This window comes from Acanthisitta chloris, unplaced genomic scaffold (genome assembly GCF_000695815.1).
Source record: "Acanthisitta chloris isolate BGI_N310 unplaced genomic scaffold, ASM69581v1 scaffold355, whole genome shotgun sequence".
NCBI classification, from domain to species: Eukaryota; Metazoa; Chordata; class Aves; order Passeriformes; family Acanthisittidae; genus Acanthisitta; species Acanthisitta chloris.
Window position 1 is genome coordinate 290,804 of NW_008675357.1, and position 10,964 is coordinate 301,767.

At 37.4% G+C, this 10,964-nt stretch overlaps 1 protein-coding gene across 1 annotated transcript in view; it reads right to left on the reverse strand.

Moving 5' to 3' along the window:
- The window catches only part of GRM5 (glutamate receptor, metabotropic 5), a 255,586-nt gene that overhangs the window by 244,220 nt on the left and 402 nt on the right, over nt 1–10,964 (reverse strand). The window contains exon 2 of the mRNA XM_009075716.1: nt 2,792–3,673. Coding sequence (XP_009073964.1) covers nt 2,792–3,470 — 679 coding nt within the window. The 5' untranslated portion in view covers nt 3,471–3,673. The remainder of the gene's footprint in view (nt 1–2,791; nt 3,674–10,964) is intronic.

Below are 10,964 nucleotides of genomic sequence, written 5' to 3' on the forward strand. Positions count from 1 at the left end.
TACTGATATAGGCCAGGCCTTTTTTTTTTACACTAGACCAGAAAGAGACATATAAATTTATCTGCTGATGGAATTACCAAAGCAATAAAATAACTAGGCTTTTTATGCCTCTTCTTTTCTTCCCATCCAGCTTTGGAAGAGACAAACCTCATTCTGTTTGGAAACCCTTCACAGAAACCAAAGATCATATTTCAGAAGAGTCAGGTTAATGTATGAAAATTAGCTAAAGATAATGAATGCAGATGGCCGGAATTACTGGAAGCATTGAAAGAAGGACTACTTTCAATGGGTGGTCAAGATCCTAGATCAATAAAAATTGCAAGGAGCATGATTCAGCAATTTTTTTTCCTATTTTGAAATAATACTTATGAATCTAGGACACAGAGTAGTGCAGCATATTTGGACTGTTTACAAGTAAACAGATATGATATTAAATAGAAAAATAATTGTAACAATATAGAAATATAAATAAATAACCTCTCTGTTGCTAATTTACTCAATTCCTTTTGTTTAGCACTCATGTAGGGGTTTTTAATGGTGTTTTAAAAAAATAATTCTGTTACTGCAAGGGATAACATGTGACATAATCTTTGGAAAATGCCCAGAACATCAGACATTGTCACATTTCAAATACCTTTATCAGTTTGTATTTTTCTACACCATTATAAATACCATCTGTTCTATTGTTGCAAAACATTTGTGTGATGTTATTTAACTGGAGAACCTATTCATCATCATGACCATACCATCAAACCAGATGATTTCCCAGAACCCAAGTTTAGTATTCGTTCACTGAAGTTATATTGCTGCAAATATGCTATGAACGAGGCCTCAGGTATTAACAATGTACCACCTATCTTGTCCACATTAACAATGGCAGAAGCAGGCACATGTTATACTACATATATCATTCATCATTTCTCCTTCTTCACATTCGGCTCTTCTGCCTTGCCCATAATATCTATGTCCAGCTCCAACCCTTGTATCCCTATTCGTTTCTTTCCAATGTGCAGTGTAAAGTTGCTCTGCTATAACATTAACATGCCATATGTGACCATCTGTTCCAAAAAGTGTCCATGGAAAGTGGTAAAAATATGTATTTTCACTCTGTGAAGAATCAGACCTTGATATAAGCTTGATAATTCCCATACTGAATATATAAGCATCCCTTCTCAATAAGGAGAGGTGTAAAAGTTGTTTATAACAAAAATTAGATGAGTCATCAAAAGTAGTCAGGATATGAAATCTTATGCTAATGTGATGTGTCAGTGGCATTATTTTTGACCATGATTTTATTCAAACATATTTGGAAGGCAAGGCTGCACACCAAGCAGTGCCAAAGGCATCAGCTGGTATGGAATACCTTCACTACATGATGTAATGTAGAGCGATATATACACTGTTTTATTAAAATGCTAATATATATTCATGCATCCCCATATAAAAGAGGCTGCAGTTATTTGCCAGCTTTCACTATAATGATGGAAAACTGATTGCAACCATCTGCATGCAAGTTCTAACTTTTTATTTTTTAATACTGCAGAATAAGCTCTGCATATCTGTAGGAGGAAAAAGATGTCTACATGCTAGCATTGGACTGCACCTCCCCAAAAGGGCTTTGAATAGTATAAAATCTGCCAGAGAACCATACTCAGTGTGTGGGAAGGGCAATCTACTCTCTATTGGTTGTAATAAAGCCAGCAGCATCTGCTGCTGTTCAGCAACCTTGCCACCACTACTCAATCTCTTAATAACATTTTTCATTCCCAGATCGTATTCTGAGCCTTCCATTCAGCAGTTGTCTGTTTGAATACAGGCAACAGTATGAGGTCCTAAGACTCATCACAGAACCCAGCTCCATAAAACTCATTAAATTGTGGTATCATTAGACAGGGACTGAGGAAAGCTGCTCTTAAGGCAGTATGAAATTCTAGTCACTTATAGCAAGATGAACTTGCTCAACTCTGTCAGTACATGGAATAATGCAATCAATTATGCTTTTCCATAGCATTTCCCTTAAATTATACTCTTCTGAATACTGGACAAAAAGCTTAAGCTCTGTCTCAAACAAATAAAAAGAGGAAAGCAATTTAGCACGCAGTTCTGATTTTCTGGATACCTGGTGGAGCAAAAATATATGAAGAAGGTTTGAGATTTCCCTTTCTCTCTCCCAGAATCAATGGGCAGATGCAGAGCAAGAAGTGGGTGCAATACTTCATGGAATATTATAAAAAGGATAGAAACAGTTCTGATCTCAAGGATATGGGACAACTTGCATGCAAATATGAGTCAGAATTTCATGTTTTCTAGTATATACACCTCTGTGGATCAGATATTAAGCAGGAACACATTCTGACTCGGCTACAATTTCACTTGGTGATTTAGCTCTGTTCTGCACTGTGAACACCAGATGCTTTCTCCCTACCCGTTGATACTAATATAGCCAAAATTATTATTCTACAGAAATACATTGATTGGTAGAGAAAGAAGAAGAAATAAGTATCAACTAAATTAAGTTAAGGTCACTTAGGAGACTCCAGAGCAAGCACTTTTACCAATAAGTGGCCCTAGAGCACACACAATCCTGTATTTCAAACTATGTTTTCAGTCATTGAGAACAAGATGCTGTTTTAAACACAGTTAATGTGAAGTTATTATTAAGTAAAGTAAAAGTCTATACTGTTGACAACTGACTGGCAAAAACCCCAAAACACACTATTATCATTTATCCATTAAAACACATCAAAGTAGTTCTGAAGCATTCTTATACGGTGAAAAAACCACCTCTTACCTTCAGTATGTACAGCAGAAACATAGGTCCAGTTATAGCGTTTGACAATGTCCACCATAGCCTTTGCTTGCTGTGCATCAGATGGCACAACTCTCATAAAATACTTGAACAGAGTTTTGTCACTTAGGTCCATGCTTGTGGCAGAATAAGCAATTTGAGGTATATTGAAAAGCTGCAACAAGTTCTGGACCTGGATAGCAACAGAGCTAGAGCCAGGTCCAATGACGCCAACAATAGGTTTCTTGGAGCGGAAAGACGACGATGATCCATCCACACATTTCACCATCCCTTCCTCTTCTTCTGATGAAATAAGAGAGTCCCTTATAAATTCAATGCTCTGCTCCAGAGCCACAGCAGAATGCCAGCACGAGTCTCTTATTTCACATCCTAGCGTTATATTTGGCAACAGTGTGGGGTCCAAATTAATTCTATCGAGGGTATGTAGCATTGCCTCCACTCTCTGAATTCCATACTGCTCTCTTACCGCTCCACATTTCCTTTCATGAACCTTGTCAACAGTTGGTTGATGATGGACAGAGAATAGAGCTCCAATGATAATATCGCCAGGCATGTGTGCAACCACTCTTCTTTCATTTGCCTGTGCTGAAACCAAAAGCCCAAAGTTCCCACAAACATCTTCCTTCAACAGCAGGATTGCAAGGAAAAGCAAAAGGACCATTTTAGGAAATGGTTTAGGCTGGTAGAGACAACATGATGGAACAAAGCTGGAGAGCTGGTGTGAAGCAGTTATCAAATCTTTTGGAAAAAAGGAGAACTATGCTGACGGTTAACCAGGAGTTTACATGTATTCTCTAAGGAGTCATGATCATCTCTGAGTGGACAGCTATGAAGAACTGCACATGCGATCATAATCCTCATAACCTTCAAAAAATGAATAAATAAGAGAAAGACCTTTAAAATTAGGTATAAAGTTAGCTTTATAATCTCTTCAAAAATTGCACTTATTCCTACTGCTCTCAAGGACTGTAATACATTGTCTACTATATACACTTGCTTTTATCATTTCCAAGCTGGAAAACTTTATAGCACTTCAGTGTTTCAGAGTCTAGGCTTGTACTTCTGGTGTAGATCAATGTCTCTCTCTTGATATTCTTGTTCAAAAATTCTTTGGGGAAATGTTTTCAAAAACAGGAAAGACAGACAAGTATTTAATACCATAAAAGAAAGATGCTGCCATTTCTAATATGTGTCTTCAAAAACAACTCCCTCTAATTTCAGACACTCTCTATACCTCAAATACATATACATCACTAATATATCTTGGTCTGTACTCCAATATAATCAGTTACAGCACTAGGAAACTGCTGTTGACACACAGAGCTGTTATTCTAATTAATGCAAAATCTGTTTCTTCAAATCTGTCAATCTATTTTTAATTCGCAAGACACAACATAAAACAAATTAACTTTCCAAATAACTAAAATTAACAAAACTGATATTGGTATCAATTTTTATATTTTTTTAAGCAAAGGAACTGTAATTCTAAAACAGCAGAGCAGTGAACTTTCATGGTTTTATATCCTTGCTTCAAAAATTGCCAGAAAAAACAATTTGAAAAATCCTTATACTGTAGACAGCCCTACAGGATTCAGTGGTAGGAAAGAGTCAATACAGAGACTATACAGATGTGCTAGTGCCTAAAATATAGCTATGTTTAGTATTGCTGAAGGATAAAAAAATTGCTAAAGAAAAAAATCAGAAAATAATTCACATCTTGGACTATGGTTAATGGAACTCGAAAATATACTTTAAAATGTTCTGCACCTAGCAGTGGATTTGCAACAGGATGCTTCTAGTTTTAAATGTAGTGCTTAAACGGTAGTTTTTCTGGGTCTTGATCCCTGAGCACATTAATATACCATCTACTCCTCTACACCTGCCAGTGAATAAATTGATAGCACAGAAATCTAAGCACACTCTTAAATCTAGGAAGATGCTAAGCTACTTAGTGAACCACATTCTCAGTTTCACTATTGACAAAACAACTGCAAAATTCTGGGGCAGAGTCTGATCTCGGTTTCATTGACATAAGACTTTTGACGCAATGAAAAAATTTCCATACATTTCAGACACTACCAATCATTTCTAATTCATTAACAGTTACTCTAACACTTAGGATCTTGAATTTACTCCTCACAGGCAGATCTTTCAGTATAGCAAAACAGTGAAACTCTTCCTGATTCTCAAGATGAGAGACACAAATCTAAAAATACTTTTCTGCTTGATGTTAGGCTTGTTCAATTGTTGTTTACCTAGACTTCTATAAATTGAGTATTTATATAGAGAAAAACATGACATCATTCCAGTGAGTCTTATTGAGTAGCAATGTTTTTTCAAAAAATATTGATTACAATATTAACAGGTCAGTGCAATATTGAGCTTTAGCAATAAGGTTCAGACAGCTGTAAAACAGTTCAAGAGAGTGGGTTATTTTAGTCTGTGAAGTGTTGGCTTCTCAACACTGCAACATTCTGCCACTAAGGAATATCTGCAGCTCAGTTCAGGTTAATTAGTCTCTGATTACAGAATATCATTATTGCTTATGTCTTGCAATTGTTTGTTCCATGACTCTGAAGTTGGTATCATATATTTGCAAACAGTCCAAAGGATGAATAACAGGGGATATCTTTGTAAAATATCACAGCTATTAAATTCCTATACCTTCAAATAACTGAATGTATCATCACTGTTAAAAAATATCTTTAATTATTTATTAACTTATGAACATTTGAACAGAAACAATATTCTGTTATTTAAAACCACAGATGCATTTTTCCATGAGCTTCTCAAATTAAGGCTACATGTACAGAATACAAGTATATCTAGACAAATGCCAGCTCTGCCTCAGACTGTAGCTGGATATACAATTACATGCCTTTTTATAACCTAGCTGCCTGTGCAGCTGCATATGTACAAATAGAGAGAGTTTAGAGGGTTGGGGTGAGCTTGTGGCACAGAAAAATACTCCAAACCTCATCCACCATATTAATTCTACAACACACATCACCAGATTTCTTCGTCTTATATCTGTGGATTAAACAATTTCCATACAAGATATATGAGAAAGACAGGGCAGCAAGGCCATTTTTATCTTCCTCGTTCCAAAGAACAGTTGTTTGCTCTTCTCTGTCTACTGTTGTGTCTATCAATACAGCATTATAGGGCAAAGAATGATGCAAAACTGAATATGTCCTTTATATTTCTCGTTCCTTAATATTAGCATATCTCATGGCTAGAGGGTTCCTATGGCCTAAAAGAAAGTTCTGAAAATAATAAAATCCTGCTACTCCATGGCATCCAAGGGAAAAGAAGGAGTCAGATGCAGACTGCAGTTGTTCCACAATTAATGAACTTTCTTCACTGTACTAAAATGAAAGTCAATTCTCTTGGAACTTAAAAAACTGTTACTAATTACACCAAGAAAACTGCTGATATCTCACAGTATTAGGCTTAGGACTCACATCCAAACCACCTGAAGTCAATCTTTTCTGTGGCCTTTCATGATGTAATGAAACAACCCGGAATTTATATTGACATGCCTGACAAATTTCAATGGATTTCTATTTGTATAACAGAGATCTGGTTCTGTGGGCTTACTCTAGCTCTCATAAACTTAAAAATCACAGAACGGTTGACATGGAAAGGCACTTCAGGAATTTATCTGATCCATTCACCCTGCTTAAAATAAGTTTATCTAAAACAGGTTTCGGAGCTTCATGTGCAATCCACAACTTTTCTGGGCAACCTGTTTGACCACAATGACAGTAAAAAGTCTTATTTTTATATATATTTAAATTTCTTGTATTTCAATTTATGCTTATTGCCTGTCATTCTTCTGGTGGATACAGCTGGCTATGCCATGCAAAGCTGCCATGAGAGCAATCAAGTCACAAATCCCATTTTAGACCAAAATGGCTGAGCAGAGTGCTAAGCACACCAATTGCATTTCCTGGAGAATATCTTCCTGAAGAGAAGACAGCCAAGGGAACTATTCAAATTCACAATTTTACTGTGCTTCTGTCCCAAGAGTATCACATACAAGTCACTCCACATTTTGATTAGCATTCTCTCTTACAAGAGGAAGCTTATTATTACAAGCAAGATGAGTACTAAAATAAAATTAAGTAAAATTTCATAAGCTTAAATATAGCTCCTGTTTAAATTGTTAGGGATAACCCTAAAGAGAATTCGACATACAATATCCTTCAGACTGAGAACAGAGGTATCAGCAGTATCAAAGACTGAACCTTTGAATGCATGCACAAAGTAATGGGAAATATTTCCCAATTAATAATTTATCTGCTTTTACTTGTTTTCATTGCTTGACAACATACACAGCACTTAGCATCAATTTTACTTTTCACACTCTGATTTCTTCAGTGTCAATGGACTTATTCCAAATTTACTGCAATATAGGCAAAATGGAATCAGGCATTTAATTACTGGTGTATCAAGGTTTCTAGCCTATTTCAGTTATAGCATTAATCATAAATTAATCCTGAAGTCATGTGCTTTAACAACAGATGACAGACACTTTGGTCTCAGTCTTCTGTTGCACTAGATTCACACTTGGAGCAATCGTCGAAGCAGCAAGACAGAAAAATAACTCTGCCTATCTGTTCTTTGCTCAGTCTTGCCTTAGACAAAAATTTATGGGCTACCCAGAACACTGAAGATGCAGATCTGATGAAGCACTCAGCATGTTCCTATAACCTCTGTTCTCCCTGACAGTAAAAACTTCTTGCAAGTCTCTGTCACGAGAAATTCTCAGCAGTTCCTTTAGGGCAGAGTTCCAGCTACTTCATGTTGAGGTTTAACCGAGTAGAAAACGAGCATCTGTAATATTCCATGAAACATCACACAAATCTTAAAATTATTAATTTCAATGCAAATGCGTGCCCATCTGTACTTGCAGTCTGTACAGACCCAAAGAAACAAAAATAATACTAACATCTAAGGGCAATTTAATCCTGATAGAAAATCAGACTATGAACAACAGTACACAAAGTGACATTTTCCTTCATGTACATGGGACACGTCTGACTGTTCTTAAGGTCTTCTGCTATCACAGGTATTTCTACCTGAAGGATAACATCCTTTCCTGCTGTGACTTAATTTATTATAGCAGCGCAATTTCAACCTGAAGGATAACATCCTTTCCAGCTGTGACTTAATTTATTATAGCAGCGCCCACTAGTGACCCCAGAGTGAAGGACCTGTCTGCTTTGCAGTCTGAATCCACTTGGCTCTATGGTTTCTAATAAGTAAAGCACAAATTCAAAAACGGAAATGTTTTTAGTAATTCTGGTCTGTATCATGGAAAAAAAAAGTAGCAACACTTTCATTCAGGTTTCTTCTTTATAACAATTTTGTAAGTTTACAGCCTGCTCAATCATAGTCTTTGAATCTTCAGGCAGATCTAAGTAATAAAAATAAAACGTCAGTTTACTGAATCAGAACAATGTTGTGGTGGACTGAGAACTCATGGTCCAATCCAGGAAAGCACTTAGGAATATGTCCAGTGTTTATCAGATGAAAAATACTATTAGTCAAACATCTATAAACACTTATCTAAAGTTTGAGGTTTTCCTTAAAGGATTTTCAAGATCAGAACAATCACAAAAATTAATGTCCTTAAAATCCATCCATTTGTAGTGACAAAATTTACTTATATGCTACATGTGTATAACGTATAGCCAAGTACCTGCTGATTAAATGCTTTCCAGTCATTCACTTCCAGTACATACCATAATTAATCCAATGCCATCAGTTATGAGATCATATATGTTGCTATGGATCAAATCAGTATATCCCAAGGAATTAACCTAGGTTTTTCCATCAGAGAAGACAAAACCTTAGCCCAGAGTCGGTCATGTCACTTATCTAGCGGTGAAGATCTTTTGATAGAAAACATGGAGCTGCCTTAGGAAAACAATTACATAAGGAGAGAGATCTCTTGGCTCATCTCAATTGGTACCAATGTTAGGAAGAAATGTACACTCAGGATGCTTGCTCAGTTCTGTTAGCTATGGACATTGCAAACTACGCATTGGGTTTGAGCTATTCTGGCAATCTATCTCCTGATGCTCTGGGAAGGCTCCCCCATACCCATTCCTCAGAGGTAATTCACTTTGGTCACACAAAACCTGATACACTCAAATGGTCTTTATTTGAAAATCATGAAATATGAGCACCTTGGTCTGTTTTGAGATTTCTACCACAGTTTCACATTTCTGTTAAAAAGAATAAATATCTAACAATCATTGGTCATTACACTATCAGCTCTACAAATTCCAGTGGGCATTGGATCAGGATCTTTGACAAATGAAACAGACTTGTACAACAGGGGAGACTTCAAAGCAGTTTTCAATAATTCCACTTAGAAATAAGAAAAAAATAAGCAGCAAGGAGAAATTATCACCATTTGGTCAGAACAGCCACTGAAAATAGCAGACTAATGTGCTGATGTCTTCTTAGCTAATAAACAGAGAATGCCATAATTATCACCAAGATCCTTAGCAATCCCAGGAAGTTGTTCCCCATTTTATTCAAACATACACACACATTTTCTGGTTTATGAAACAATTTTGCTTTTAATATAAAGATGATTAACTTCCCAAGGAAACTTGCAATGATCTCTGCAATTCCGCCAAATATACTGCTTATTGCTGCTGTTACCAAAAACCATTTATCCTGTGTGATGCAGGAATTAATAGCTCAGGTGTGTTTTCATCTGTAACCCTAGATATTTTATTGATTAATAAAACTGTATGGTCTGGAGGAGATGATCAAGGAAAAGCAATAGCAGTTCAAAAAATCTGTATCTAGCAAGTCGTAACAAGAGTGGTTATGATGGTATTCCAGGACTACCACTATGCCAAAAAAACCACCATAAATATGTTGGCAAATAAAGCGAAAAAATATATAGAAAGACCCCCAAAATACTCTCTGAACATGTGAAATAATGATTAACCCTGGCATCTGTGATCATATAACATAAATAATTTCATGTAGGCAAAGTACTTGAAAATTTGCAAAATATTAGCATGTGATAGAGATGTTTAGATAGACGGCAATATAAAAACAAATCATTGGGAATGTAAAGAGGGTGACGGTTAATTCCTCTTTACATCTTTCTCTTTCAGGATTGAACACTGTGTATTTTCAGGATGATCCTCTGCCACTTTCGAGATGATACCCTACTTTGTCCTCAAGACTAGAAGAAAGAAACATCCTGCCTCCCCCTACACTAAATCACCCCCTTCCCACCACCGGAAATGGCTTCTCAGGGAAAAGATCGAGTGGGAGTGGGGCTGCCAGGGTGTCGGAGCCCCAGGGTGCGGGACAGCGCTGCCAGCGGGCAGCGGGCGCTGTCCCTGGTGCTGAGCATCTCCCGCTGCTGGCTTTCGCCTCTGGGCAGGTTTAAAGAAGGGGATGACAGAAAACAATCAACCTAATAATCAACCAGTGGCAAAAATTGCCATGGTGGTCACACTTGGCATGCAGGATCACATTTTAGCAAGTAAATTAAATGTATAGACCTGGGTCTTAGAGGAAACTATTTGAAAAGGTTAACTCCCAACATAGCTACCTGCACTGCCTCAACTAAGTGGCTGTGCATACAGATGGATAAGTGTTCATGCACACTGGTTCTTAGGTGTCTGTCTCCCTGCTCGGCTAGTGGTATCACTGTCCCTCTCAATCCTTAATGAATCATTTTTGCATGCAGAGACATTAGCTTCGATTAATAAATAAGGAACAGACGGGACTTGCTGAGCAGAGCAAAGTGATTTGTCCCAAGGTCACACAGAAAAGTCTATGGCTGAGCTAAGCCTGTCTGTCTCTGGAAAACAAATACATTCCCGTTTCCATTATGCCTTTCTAGCAAGACAAATCCCCATCTGTGAACAGAAGGACTATATTACACACACCACTAAGCCCAGGTATTTCACTACCTTGGTCCCCTCCAGCCCCACACAGATCCTGCTTCTGGGGAGGGATCAGTGCCTGCTGCCCTCCAGCAGCCTGACCCACTGATGCCCCAGCAATCCCTAGAGAGGTATTCCACTGGTTGGCTTGCTGGTCCCCCAGGAGTTATGCTTGTCCTCTGGCAACCAGGGCACAGAGCAAAAAGCAAAAGGAAGGGAGGGAG